General features: G+C 42.0%; 1 protein-coding gene across 1 annotated transcript in view; it reads left to right on the top strand.

Moving 5' to 3' along the window:
- KDM4C (lysine demethylase 4C) overlaps window positions 1-15189 on the top strand; it is a 443969-nt gene that overhangs the window by 82076 nt on the left and 346704 nt on the right. The window contains exon 5 of the mRNA XM_056130576.1: window positions 2017-2210. Coding sequence (XP_055986551.1) covers window positions 2017-2210 — 194 coding nt within the window. The remainder of the gene's footprint in view (window positions 1-2016; window positions 2211-15189) is intronic.

The raw sequence follows: 15189 nt of genomic DNA, 5'->3' as shown, positions 1-15189 counted from the left end.
GTTTAATTTTGAGGGAAGGGGGATAGGCTTAAGCCATGTTCAGTGGTGTTTCTCTCTCTCTCTCTCTCTCTCTCTCTCTCTCTCTCTCTGTGTGTGTGTGTGTGTGTGTGTGTGTCTTATGGAGATACTTGAGGAGACCATGATGTGCTGGTTATTGAACAAGGACCTCTCCTGCATGCATAACATCCCCAGACCTTTGAGCTATCTGCATGACCTCTCCCCTAGTATTTTAAAATTATATTATCTGAAGCAGAGCTTCATTAACTGATTCATTAAATAATTTCCCCATTCCAGAAGTTTGAGGAAGTAAGAGTAATAGTGTACTATTAGAGAGACATCTAAAGCTCCAAACACAAACAGGTCAACCCTGCAACTTTTTAGTTGATAAGAGAACTATTAGACATACTTGATGAGAGGCCATTGGTGTAATTATTGGAGAGGGCCTTATCGGTATACAGGAGTGAATTTAATGCCTCTCTAATAGCAATACCAACAGGCTGAACTGGAAAAGACATTGTATTTGCCTCATGACCTCATAGGTATGATATGAACCCAGTCTCTGACGCTTAGAATTGGATTAAGAGTAAAGTATATGGGAATAATTCAGAGTTGGTAAAACATACTGTGAAATGTAGTAAGTTAATAATTGATAATTTCTAATAAACCAGAATTTTTCTTGTCATATTTTAGAGTAATTATTTTATATTTATTTAAAATTAGTTTTAATAGTCATCGTGAAAATTCTTAAGTTATTCATGACTGAGTTTCTGTCATGCAATGTTTCAACTCCAGTCCCTCTGCCAGTGCCTACTTCCCTCGACCAGCTTCCCCCACGTGCTTGCCTCCCTGCCACTACAAGGGACACTAGGCTAGTGACCTGAATGTTTTCTCTCAGTATCCTCACCAGTCATTTTGAGTTACTGTTAAAAAAAAAAATCTCCATTATTTCACCAATTTTGCTAACATTTAGATAAATATTTTCAGCAGTTTTTCCTGTTTTGAAATTTTTCCATCAGCACAACTAGTAAATTTAGTTGAAGGAGTAAGTACACAGTAATCTGTGGCCAAAAATAATGGTAATTTTTTTTAAATAGAATTGAATGATTAGGAGATAACGTATCACAAACTAAGACTGAAATGGGAAAGATGCGAAAAATTTAATTTGCTCTTGTTATTTTGAAATGGTGATGTTGATTATGACTTCAGAAGTGCTGTGCAGATAAGTAGAAAGGAATATAGCCTCCCTCGTCCTCGAAAATGAAATGTGTACCGAAGGTTGAAGTGCATTCCAAGCATATGCTTTGAGTTTCTTTCATTGATGTGTGACGACAGGGGTCTCGCCTATGTGGCTCTGATGCTTGCAGGGCCAGTCACTTCCAGTTGCGGATCTTGCACACCTGCACATGATGGCCATATTGAGATGGCCCAGAGCTTACATGCTTCCTTTGCAGCATCACAATTCCCACCATGATTGGTGCAAGTGGCTGTGGCTGGCACCAGGTATCAGACTCACAGCCTCCTTCTTGCAAGGCAGGTGCTTGTAGCCGCAGAGCCATTTGCTCGGTCCCAGATCAATTGTTTGTTACTGCAGCAGGTGGTGGCCTTAACTTATATTTTCTTCTGAACTTAGTTGTTTTGTATAGTTTTATACTAATATCTATATCTATAATTCACTAATACAATGTTAATAGGGTTAATAATGGATGTTTATGACTTCTTGCTCTCTTCCTCCATCTTTCTAAATTTCTTTCAATCAAAATTATTTTGCAAAGTATTAATAAATGTATACACATATGTACATAAATTTATATATAATATCCATTATATTCAGTTATATATAAGTGAATGTATATATAAAATACATTTTTGCCTCTTGTCAGTAATTTGCTTTAATTTCCAAGGTAATTAAAATGTACAGCATAATAATTTTGGCAGCTGATGGTTTGATTGGCAAATGTTATCATTGTTAATTTATTAATGTTTGATTTTTTTTTTTTCTTTTTCTCCTGGTTCCAGGGTGTGGATGAATGGAACATAGCTCGCCTAAATACAGTCTTGGATGTGGTTGAGGAGGAGTGCGGTATTTCTATTGAGGGAGTAAATACCCCTTATCTCTATTTTGGCATGTGGAAAACCACATTTGCATGGCACACCGAGGATATGGACCTCTACAGCATCAATTATCTCCACTTTGGAGAGCCCAAGTCTTGGCAAGTTGCATGTTTCATATTAATTTGCTTTGGAATTTTGAAACTTGATAATGTGGATCTGTTGAAGAGGAATCTTTTTTATTTATCTGGTAGATTCAGATTTTTATGAGCCGCAAGGAACTTTTCGACTGTAACAGTTGTTTTCTGCTCTATTCAGAGTTTTGCTGTAGACCATAAAGCTACCAGTGACTTGTGTGCAGGATTGCCATTAGACTATTTTCGTGGGCCGTGGCTTAGTGGATATTTAGACTTGACCTTTTTGGCATTTGTACTTCTTTGAGAGTTTGTTTGTAGTTATGTGGGAGGTGTTAGGAGTGAAAGTTTACTTCCTGGATATAGAATATTAAATAATTTTAAGAATTTCTTTCTGGCCCAGCCTCCTTTGAAAAACTTTCCTTCAGCACATGGTGGCTAAAGGGAGGAGTGGGATTGCTCCTTGAGCCTATATCTTATGCTTTGATGCAAGTAGGAATTAGGACATGTGGATGTTACTAGGTGTTCTTGCTTCTTATTTCTTATGTTTGCAGACCCCTTTTATCATCTGTCTTTGCAATAGTTTTAAAATGTACTACTTGGTAACATGCAGAGTATTGTGTATTATTTGACTGTCAGTCACTCTGGTATCCTCTGTGGTTTGTCCCTTTTGTGTTTGAATATTTTCTCTCCATGGATTTCTGCCATAAGAGAATTAAAATACCAATTTTCTGTAAGACATTGTACATGCAGGACAATACACACACACACACGCACACGCACACGCACACGCACACGCACACACTCTATATCTACCTGATAGCCCAGGAAATACAGTGTTTCTGATGACTGTGAGCAGTAAAGGATGCTCTCCAGGCTTCTGCCATCACAATAACTTTATTTGCCAGTCTTTTGTTTAATTTTTGTTTAGTTTAGCTTTTGACCATGATTGCCTATTCTCAGGGCTTACTCTTGGTTCTGGATTATTGCTGGGAGTGCTCAGGGGGCCATTTGGGTTTTCGGATTGAATCTGGGCTAGCAGTGTGCAAGGCAATTGCCTTCCGCACTGAACTCTCTCTTTAGTCCTGTGATGGGATGATTTATTACCCAGGTTGTACCAGGTGTACACCTTCAGGGCTAATTGTGGCTACTCTCTTTGGGTCTTGTGGGTCTTGCTCATATTTCTTTTTTTTTTAATGTAGGAGTACTGTTATTTATTCAGCCACTGATTAGCTGATTGAATTGGGCATGAACTCCACCCTTTTTCCCCATAATTTTATTTATTTACTTATTGTTCTTGTATTTATTGAATCACTGTGGGAAAAGTTACAAAGCTTTCAGGTTTAAGTGTCAGTCATACAATGATCAAACACCTTTCCCTTCACCGGTACTCATTTTTCACCACCAAGAACCCCTATATACCCCCCTCTCACCCCTCCCAATGCCTGTGAGGCAGATGATTTCTACTTAACTCTTCTCTGCATTGATTGCATTCATTATTTCGACAAAAGATGAACCATTATTGTTTAGAATTTCCCCGCCGACAATCAGAAATGCTGAAAAGGCATTGTGAAATACTTTGTTGTCTATAGCTGGTTACGAGAATCATATAATGTCCTGCAGCCGCAATAGCAGCCATGAGATTTTGGATTTCTGCAAAGAGCCAGATAATTATGAGATTGGTTTCTGTGCATCTGGTGTTATGGCTGTGCCAGAGAGCCACTTGTGGGGGGCAGCTCGTGACCTCGGTAGGGCGTGAAGGACGACCCAGTACCGCCCCCCTTCCCATGAGACTGCAGTTGCCCCGTCACTGCTGGCTCATACCTGGCTTTCCTATAACTCTGAGGCGGCGGCCACCTTGCTACCAGGGGGAAAAAGGCGGAAGGGAGCAACACCCTATCTCTCCCGGGGAGGCATGGTGCCGGAGCTTAAGGCATGGACCATTCACTTTTCTGCTGCAAGTTGCCGGGCTCTGGACTAAGTCCTTTTGCCTCTGGAGCCATGGTTTTGCTAGATAGCCGCTTGTGGGAGGCAGCTCGTGACCTCGGTAGGGTGTGAAGGACGAGCTGGTATTGCCCCCCTTCCCATGAGACTACAGTTGCCCCATCACTACTGGCTCATACCTGACTTTTCTATAAGCTCTGAGGTGGCAGCCACCTTGTTGCCAGGGGGGAAAAAGGTGGAAGGGAGCAACACTCTTTCCCTCCCGGGGAGGCATGGCACTGGAGTTTAACGCATGGTCCATTCACTTAAATGTAAAGCTTAGTAGAATGCCATCCTTTAGTACATTGGGAACATAGATTTTGAGTCCAGGGGAGATATTTTATTTTTTAAAAATTTTTATTAGTGAAACACCATGAGGTACAGTTGTAGACTTACACATTTTTGTGCTTGGGTTTCAGTTATACAATGATCCAGTACCCATCCCTCCACCAGTGCCCATTTCCCACCACCACGGATCCCAGTATCCCCCCCCCCCCCCCCCATTGTACCCTGCCTTGTGGCAGGGCATTCCTTTTTGTTCTCTCTCAGGAGAGATATTTTAAACAGTGCACAGGCTCTTCAGCTGCTTAAGCTTCCTAAATCTATCAGCTTACTCTCGCACTCTCTTTTAGTGAGGATACAATTAAATGAATCAATTCACTGTTGCTGAAATCTAGTAGATAGGCAACTATATACTGTGTTTACCTTCAGAAATCTATAAAGTTGTCCCAAGGGACTAACTAGCTCAGTGTCTTGCCAAGCATAAGGTTCGTAGTTCAGTTCCTGATGTTGCCACATGTGCTGACTTCTGGCAGTTCCTTTATCATGATCATCCACAAGTCGTTTCTAGCCACATTATATACCAGGTGTGTTTGAACACCATAAGTAAAAGGGCTGCAACCCCTTTGAGCATCTGTATTCAAAAAGCACTGTAGCCAAGAAGTGTGACTCTCGGAGAGCCCCATGCTACCACTACAGTCAGAGGTGCTAGAGCACCACAGCTTCTTGTGGGACCCTCAGGGTACAAGACTCAACGTTTGAGAGGTGCAAGTTGTGATGAGCACGGTGGTGGATTGATCATCTCATCCTCATATGCAGCCCCTGGTAGGCACCACACCTGAATGTAAGTGCATCACAGTTGACAACAGCAGCAAAGGGCAGGGCTAGGGAGGAAAAATAATCTGAGAATGAGTATGATAAATTGATAACAGCTTTTCTGGAGGCTTGGTAGAATTGAATTACTGAGGAAGCCCAGAGCATTCATTTGAGATTTTAGTTTTCCTAGAGTTTAGATGAAGTTTTTACTTTCTTTCATCATTTTAAATTAGTTAATTTCTTTTCTGGGTCACATCTGGTGATGCTCAGGGGTTATTAGTGGCTCTTTACTCAGGAATTAACCCTTTCGGTGCTCGGAGACCATATGGGATGCTGGGGATAGAACCCGGATTGGCCGCATGCAAGTATAGTACATCTTCTCCACTGTACTATCACTTCGACCCCAACTTTCTTTCCTTTTTTTTTTTTTTTAATCAAATTTACTTTGATTTAAATACGTGGCTTGCTCAGGGGTTACTTCTGGCTCTGCACTCAAGAATTACCTCTGGCTGTGTTCATGGGATGCCGGGGATTGAACCCAGAATGACCACATGAAAGGCAAGCATCCTACCTCTGTACCATTGTTCCAGCCCCTAGTTTTTTTTTTAAATTAAAATTTTTTTTTTCTTTTTATTAGTGAAACACCATGAAGTACAGTTGTAGATTTACAATTTTTTGTGCTTGGGTTTCGATTATACAATGATCAAATACCCATCCCTCCGTCAGTGCCCACTTTCCACCACCATGGATAATATCCCTCCCACCCCACCCCTCCCCCACATCCCACCCTGCCTCTGTGGCAGGGCATTCCCTTTTGTTCTCTCTCTCCTTTTGGGTGTTGTGGTCTGCAAAAGAGGCATTGAGTGGCAAACATGTTCAGTCCATAGTCTACTTTCAACATGCATCTCCCCTTCTGGGAGGATCCTCCAAACACCCTTTATTTGGTGCTCCCTTCTCTATCTGAGCTGCCCTTTCCCCTAGAATGCCCGGTCTAGTTTTTACTTTCTTATTTAAATGATTTTCCCTCTCTCTCTTGGGAAATTTTATCTTATGTATTAAAGATCACTTATAAGAGAATAATCTGGCAAGGACAAGATTGGTTCTGTACTTTCGTGTCTTTAGAAAAGAGTATCATTGTTTATGAGTAAGAATATACTTGTTTCCAAAGTGTCTGTATGTGTGTGTGTTTTTAAACCACTAGCATGTATATTTTCCATGGTTAATTACCCTGTTATTATGCATATAGTCTCCATGTGTGCATTCAGGGTAGATTTACATTATCACTATTATCTTTAACCTTGGCCATTATTTATAATGATAACATAATAAAACAGCAGTGTATTATGAAAGCTAATCTACATTTCATTTTCCAAGATAACTACTGTAGGAGAAGTGTGACATAAATGATTCTAGGGATATTTCCCAGTCGATTTATGAGAGGCAGTATTAGCTCAGTATAAATAAGTTTGAGGCAAACTGGATTATCATTAGAATTTACTTTAGTAATTATCATAATGTATTTGAAGTGAACTTTGGCAGCAGCATTGCAAACCGGTGAAAATGCTGGGGACAGCAGATGCGTGTGCAACAGAGTCGACAGTGTCTCTGAGCGTAGGACTCACCAGTCAGCCTTGGCTCCTACTCCGCTCCTAACATCTGGGGCTCTGAACAAAAGTCTGCTTCTCTGGACTCCGGTTTCTCACTCATAATCGCAGAAGGTCAGTTAGGATGATCTCCAGTAGTATCCTTCTGTCATTTGTGATCCAAAATCACAGGAATAATTTCACTTTACAAAATGTATCTTTTAGGTGACGAAAAAAGGTCTCCTTGCCGAGGGGCATCCTGGACAGTTGCGTTTGTCCTTGCCCAGGAGGTGCCCTCTCCTGGGGGCACCTCTGACATCTGTGACCCTAGCACTGTGTCTTCTTCCTTCCTCCCATGGCTTGGCACTGAAATTCTGTTTCTTCCTCTTCTTCAGACCCACCCTGTGGAATTTTATAAGGAACTCTTCGTTTGCGTAAGAGTGTATGAAACTGTTTTGGGCTAACATTTTTAAAGGCAGAGGAGAAAATACATGAACAATTTTCTCAATTTTTTTCCTAAAACCTAACTACTGGGGTGCAGTGGTTGGAGCATATGCTTTGCACGTGGAGGCCCTGGTACCTCCTGGTCCAACACTGGTGGAAGTAACCCTGAAACACAGATCAGGAAGCAGCCCCTTGGCACCTCTGCCCTTGCTCCCTTTCCTCTTACAAAAGTAACTGTTGAAGCACTCCAGGTTTCCTAAGATTCCTAAGTAGCTGAGGATATGCAGAGCTTCAAGGGGGAGCCCTGAAACATACTTTTCTGGATACTAAGCCTGGCAGCTTTTGCCCTTTAAGTGTGTATGAAAACACAGGTTTGCACAGAGGAGACTTTAAAGGACCTGATGATTTATTTAAGCAATTCTGGCATAAAGGTTTAAAGCAAGAAAAAGGCTTTAAGGTAAGCAGCTAGAGAGCTACTTTGGCAGTCAGTGGTAAAGCGTTTATTTTCTTGGAATGAATATTGACTTTGGAGCCAGAAGACCTGTTAAAATCCCAGTCTGAATGACTTAGGGCAAATCACTGTGTGTGCTCCTTTCGTCATGTGTTTCCTTAACTCTCAGAAGGAGGCATGGTTTCATTCTCTGTCTACTTAGAGAATTTTCAGAATGGCCCAGGGATATGCTCTGTGTAAAAGTGCTTTGTAGATGGTAATGTGCTGAACAAATATTTCTAATTATTATGATTTTAATAATACTATGAAAATGAATCTTTTTTTGGGTCATAGTAGTTGCTTAAAGACTGAATTTGGCATGGTGTCTTTGTATAAAAAATAGTGAATTTCAAGAATAATTACAAGTCTCCTTTCCAAGCATCCTGTGTGAAAGTGGTTAATTGCTGGGGGATGCAGAATCTAGACAGTGCCTTTGATCCTTCTTTCCAAGATCACATCTAAACACAATCAATGAGGCTTTGAGATTTACTTTCTTGGAGTTAGGACTTAACAGGGTATGCCTTAAACCATGTAATGGTCTAAAATCAGGAAAGAAATTCCTGATGCAGACTATGTAAAGATCTAAAATCAGGGAGAACTTTCTCTGGTATGTCTTTAGAATCATTAAGGACGGGATTAATCAGTTTAGGTGTGGTTAGATTTTGTTAAAAATGGTGAGTTTTTTTTAAATGTATACGACACATTAGCTCATTCAGGATAGTTATAAACTTACTCGATGCTTTTTCCGGATCATTTGTTCAGTACTAGACAATGCTTATGAGCACAGCTTTGTGTGCCAGAGTCTTGTGTTTTGGGTTCTGGCTTTACTTTTTTGCTGAGTACGTGACTTTGGGCAATTATTATATAATATACACCTCTTGTTATGTATTCTAAAGCACTCACAGGTTTTAGGTGCTTGTCTTGTAAGATACTGCATAGATTATATAAAATATTACGTATCACACCTCTGACCCCTTTTATAGATGTCAATATGCATTCATTTAAGAAGTATATTGTAGGGGCTGGGTAAAGGCTCAGAGAGCGGAGCAGATGCGTGTGGGAATTGTGGTGTGGCCCGATCTTCTCCCTCTTACCCCCATTATATATATTTACATGACATATGTATGTTCTCATAGGTCTGATACCAACAAGGACTCTCTCTAAATGACAGACACCCAGGAGAATGAAAGGGTGTATTTGCCGCTTACATAGTTGGCATGAACCAGAAGCATACATGCCTTCCCCTCTTTACACTTCATCGTCACTGTTGCTTCAGTGCTTAGGGGCACACAGATGTCTGACTGGTGCCCACGCTTTTAGTGGTGGTATTTGCTGGGAGCTGTGCGTGCACACACTGGCCTTTGATGTGGATGGAAATTACTTGCTGGACTAGGTATCATAGGCAGCAGAGTTGTCAGGCACAAAGAACAGAGCTGCCAGGACGGTGCTTAGGTCATGCAGCAGCACCAGGGATTGAACTTGTGACTTGGTGCTTGCAAGGCAGACACTGTAACCCAGTGAGCCATCCTGGACCCCTCTATGTATATTTTTTAAACACAGTAGTTTAGAAAAGGTTAAGGACTCTGCAAATATTCCCATTGAATATGGTGTTAATTTGGTGCTTAGTCATTAGCTGTGTTTGTTGAAAGAAGAGAGCATAAAGCCCAGAGATATCTCCCAAAGAAGTGTTCAAGGATTTTCTTGGGGTTGAAGAATTGGTACAAGCCAGTAAGGTGCTTGTCTTGCAAGAGGTTGACCCAGGTTTGATCCTGACATCGCCAGGAGGGATTCCTTTAATTTGACTTTCTCAAGATTCAAATCAGTATGCTCTCTTAAAGGCACTTTTCATCCCTATATTATTTCTTATATTCTTAGATCTTTTCTTTCACTGATTTTTGTTTTTAGGTCTTTTTTCCCTAATAAGATTTCTGGCTCATTCAGTGCAGCATGACAGTTTTGTGAAAGTAGGTATTGAAGTTATTGAAAGTTGGGCTGTGATTTTTAATTAAAAATTAAAAAAAAATAACTTTATTAAGTCATTAGTTTAGTTACAAACATTCAATATTCCAACACCAATCCCTCCACCATTGTATCCTCCCGCCAACATTATTTCCAATTTTCCCAACAACCCTTAAACCTACCCCCATAGCAGGTCCTCAATAATATATTTTTTACATTGTTTGTTGTAAATAATTTGCTAGAAGAATGATCAAAAAATGTTTCCTTAGAAGAAACTAGTGAAGAATGTTGTGTCTCACCTTGGAGAGCTTTAAGCCCTTATAAAAGAGATTACTAAGATGTTACAGGTTAAACTGTCTATGTTTACATTTTGTTAATGAAGATTGGTTGCCTTTTATATTACATCCCATCCAATCTGATGTGCTACTTTTGTTTTATCAGTGTTATAGAGTTTGAGATGTCACGTGTACTCCAGGGTTTCCAAAATTTTGGGGTAATACTGCTGGAGTTAAATTTTTAACTGATTGGCGGCTTTGGGTCATGTGTGTTACTGCTGGACTTCTGGAAGTACAGGGAGATCGGGGGTGAGGGGGGTGGGTAGCCCATCCCTGACCCTGCCCAAACTGGAGATTTCAGTCTCAAAAACTGCACACCTGAGTTTTTAAACAAATTAATTTCTGGATGAGGCTCCTCTCAGCAGTGGGGTACGGCTGGGAACATGGTGGGGATTGGGGAGTGTTCTGGGGTTCTGTTTGAGTGGGCATGGGGGCTTACCTCCCCTCTCTGGATTGCCCCGGCAAACTCAGCCTTGTGTGGGATCTGGAAGAAACTCTACCACTTGCCACTTGTTCTCTTTTGAGATTTATTTCTGAGTCTCTGGATCATGCCTGGTGAAAGAGCTTACATGGCATCAAAGGTGCCCCATTCATTCATTCATTCTTTTTTTTTTTTTTTGCTTTTTAGGTCATACCTGGCAATGCACAGGGGTTACTCCTGGCTCTGCACTCAGGAATTACCCCTGGCGGTACTCAGGGGACCATATGGGATGCTGGGAATCGAACCCGGGTTCGCCGAGTGCAAGGCAAACGCCCTACCCACTGTGCTATTGCTCCAGCCCCCAGCCCCATTCATTCTTTTTTTAAATAATTTATTTATTTATTGAATCACTGTGGGAAAAGTTACAGAGCTTTCAGGTTTAGGTCTCAGTCATGTAAATATCAAACACATTTCCCTTTACCATTACTTATTTTTTACCACGAAGAACCCCAATAAAACCCCACCCCCACCCCTCCCAATGCCTGCGAGGCAGATGAATTCTAGTTGACACTCTTATCTACTTTGACTAGATTCATTGTTTCGATAAAAGATGCACCATTATTATTTAGAGTTTACCTCCCCCTCCCCCAAATCAGACATGCTGAAACAGCGTTGTGAAATGATTTGCTTTCTACAGCTGGGTTCAGGAATTAAACGTTGTCCCATGGCCGCAATAGCGGCAGCGCGGTTTTGGATTTCTGCTATTTTACTTATTAACCCTGGAAGTATTTCTACTAAAAGTTAGATAATTAAGAGATTGGTTTCTGTGCTCTGGAGTCGTGGCTGTGCCGGAGAGCCGCTCGTGGGGGGCAACTGGTGACCTCGGTAGGGCGTGAAGAATGGGCCGGAACGCCCCCCTTCCCATGAGGTTTTTGTCGCCCCCGACCCCCGGCTCATACCTGCTGTCCGCAAGGCTCCCATGCGGCCGCCATCTTTCTTTCCAGAGGCCCCATTCATTCTTAACATTAAATTCTGCACCCACCTTCAAATAGAAGGCTCACTAGAATCTTGTATTTATTTTCACATTTTGAAAGAAAATCCTTATCAATAATTCCTGACAATTCCACAAGAACCAACTGTTCCTCCTCTTCTTTCTCATCCTCCACATATGCTGTGCTGCAGTCTGCCTCTGCCACTGCCATGATCTCCAGCTGTGTTTTTAAATTTTATCTATCTATCTATCTATCTATCTATCTGGTTTTTGAGACCACATCTAGCAGTGCTCAGGGGTTATCCCTGGTGCTGTATGCAGGGATCACTCCTGGCAGGCTCAGGGCACCATATGGGATGCTGGGGATTTAAGCCAGGTCATCTACATGCCAGGCAAGAACCATATTCGCTGTACTATCTCTTCAACCTCTGTGTTTTTTTTAATCCTATAACTTGACTGTTAGTTATAGTATATTTTCATGCTACTTTCAGTCTTTATTCGCCTTATAGATCTCTGGCTCTTATGGGTCAATGTAAAATTAAGTTATCACCTACAAAAGTCATACATCCTTTGTGATGCCTCAAATCAAATTGACCTGATATATAGCAAATTGTAGAAATTGCAGAGGACTGTTCACTAGAAAATTTCTTGTTGTGAATCCATCGCTTCCTCCATTTCCAAATTGCTGCATTTCTAGCAACTCCATAATCGTTTTTTAAAAAAAATAATCTTTTAAATTTTGTTCAGATTTGTTTCACTGTTTAAATTAAAAATTTTAGGCAGTGTGATTTATAGTACTGTTTCATGTATAGTATGGTTTCATGCACACAAATGGTTCCAGTACCACACACTCTACCAGAGCGTGTCCCCTCACTCCTTTCCCTTGTCTCCTCTTTGTAATTCATTTTTGAGGACTTGGGCAGAAAACATCTAGAATGTTATTTTGTGACATGCATTTCTGAAAGGTCATAAAATCCAGTTGTATGATTTTGGAAATGATTTTCTGATCAGAGACGGAAAAATGCCCATTTAAGAATTTTGCTTGAGAGGGCTGGGACCTTAGTACAGCAGGTGGGGTGTTTCCCTTGCTTGTGGCTGACAGGGGTTTGATATGTGGTTCCCCGAGCCTGCCAGGAGTAATTCCTGAGAACAGAGCCACCACCACCAGGTGTTACCCAAAACCCCCACCAAAAAAATTAACTTTTTCTCTTGAAGTATGGTTTAGAATAAGTGAATGTTCCTTATAAAAATATTAAACATCATAAAGAACTTGAATTTGATGGATTGTCTTTATTTTTTTTTTAATTTTTCTTTTGGGGTCACACCCGGCGATGCACAGGGGTCACTCCTGGCTCTGTACTCAGGAATTATCCCTGGCAGTGCTCAGGGGACCATATGGGATGCTGGGAATTGAACCTGGGTTGGCTGCGTGCAAGGCAAATGCCCTAACCGCTGTGCTATCACTCCAGCCCCAGATTGTCTTTATTTTTTAAAGAAAATTTGCTCTGCTTAATGATTCACAGCAATTAGACAGTGCCAGTGTTGACAGAAACATGACTGTTTAAGGTTGTGTGTCTGATTTTAGTTTGCTTTTTGCCTATTGTTGGAGACATTATGGGGTTGTTCTTTCAAAAGCCTCTCAGTTTTCAAAGAGGTTTTCAACTTTAAGGAAACTGGCTATGTAGTTTTCCCTTGCAGATTAAACTTGAGTCACAAGTAGTCTTGTAAGCCTCATTTTTAGAGTTAATGGTGATAGAACTAATTCTGTGATCCAATTTGAAGTGAAACCATTTAAGCTATTCCTTCTTTCTTCCCTCTCTCCCTCCCTCTCTCCCTCCCTCCCTCCCTTCTCTCCCTCCCTCCCTCCCTTCTCTCCCTCCCTCTCTCCCTTCCTTCCTTCTCTCCCTCCTTCCCTCCCTTCCTTCCTCCATCTCCCCCTGCCTTGAGATACACAGTTACAAAATTGTTCACTTGGGTTTCAGTCATACAGTGTTTCAACAGCCATCCCTTCACCAGTTGTACATTTCCCACTGAAGTGGGGGTGGGGGGTGGGCATGGGTGCCTTATGTGGGGTGGGGAGGAGAGGGACCCACTTTCTCCTGATCCACTTCTGCCACCCTGGGACTGGATGGTAGTACTTTGACCAATAAAGTCTGCAGTTGAGCCCCTGTATGGATGGGCCAGAGCCCTACCAGCCCCACCAGGTGACCCTCAAGCCACACCTGACGTCTGCTTGGTCTTCTCTGCAGGGAGTTGATCCCCACCACCCGATTTCTCCGGGAGCCACAGACTCAGGCTGGAGTGAGGACTTGCTCTTTGCAGGAAAGGAAAGCCAGCCCCAGGCCTTGCCCAGGCTTTTCAGGTCTTTGTCCTATTTCACAGAAGAGAATTTCAGGAGGAGACTCACAGTGAAGTAAAAACAGATTTTATGTGGAGGCTTTTGAGAAAGGGGGACAAGGGAGAGTAAGGGAGGGAGGGTAATGCACTCAAGAGAGAACATGGGCTTCTCAAGGGATGGAGAGAGCCCCAGCACATCTCAAGAGGGGAGACATGGGCTCCACAGGTGCTCCAGCAGCATATGTGTGAGCTTGCTTTGTTCAAGATGGCTTTTAAATAGGTTTTTTTCCAAGCTGCCCCCACATGGGGCTTCTACCTCGGTAAGAGTCTGTTTCTAGGATGGTTGCCAAGGGGGAAGTTGGGAGTCGCCAATGGTCCTCCTTGAAATTCCTTTCCTTGGTCTTTGCTCCTGCTGGAACTTCTCTCAGAGTGGGGGTAGGGGAGTGTGTGTGTTTGGGGGGGGGGGGGCGCTCTAGTCTTTTCTGGGTATGTTGGTGCCAGGTGAAGTCTTATCAGGCCTTAAGTTCCTGTATGCAAGATGGGCTTTTTGCGGCCTCGGACTATTGGTTTTTATTGCTTCCCAGGAATTCCATTGCCATGGGCCCTTCCTTATCTGCATGGCAGGCTCGCCACCACCAAACTACCCAGTTTCCCTCCTGCCACACTTCCCCAGCCTACTTCTATGGCAGACACTTTTCTTCTCTCTGTCTCTCTGTCTGTTTCATTCTCCATCCTTTTAGGCATTATTTTATGTTTGCAGTCCAGGTACTGAAAGGTTATCATGTATATCACTTTACCTCCTTTCAGTGCTCAGTTCTTGTCCAGAGTGGTCATTTTCAACTGTCATTGTCATAGTGGTCCCTTCTCAGTCCTAGTCCTCTGTACTTGTGGCAAGCTTTCAACCATGGACCAGTCCCCCGTTCCTCTTTTCTACTGTCATATCCCCCTGATCCTCTTTCCTACTGTATTAGTATCATGCTATTTTTTTAAAAATCCTGCAAATGACAAACTCATTCTATGTTTGTCCCTCTCCCCCAGACAAGGGGTTAATATCAAAGCTATATAAGGCACTAGTAGAAGTTTACAAAGAAAAATATCCAACCCCATCAAAAACTGGGGAGAAGAAATGAAAGTTCCTCAAAGAAGAGATAGGAAAGAGGTAATGTAGGAAAAATGCTCTACATCAATAATTTTTAAGGAGATTCAAATCAAAACTATCATCTCACACCACAGGGACTGGCATACATCCAAAAGAACAAGAACAACCAGTGCTGGCGTGGATGCTGGGAGAAAGGGACTCTCATTCACTGCTGATGGATACATTGACTGGTCCAGTCTTTGGAAAGCAGTGTGGGCAGTTCTCAAAAA

Source organism: Sorex fumeus, unplaced genomic scaffold, assembly GCF_029834395.1.
Source record: "Sorex fumeus unplaced genomic scaffold, SorFum_2.1 ptg000079l, whole genome shotgun sequence".
In the NCBI taxonomy this organism is placed as follows: Eukaryota; Metazoa; Chordata; class Mammalia; order Eulipotyphla; family Soricidae; genus Sorex; species Sorex fumeus.
This window is presented reverse-complemented; position numbering and strand designations above follow the sequence as displayed.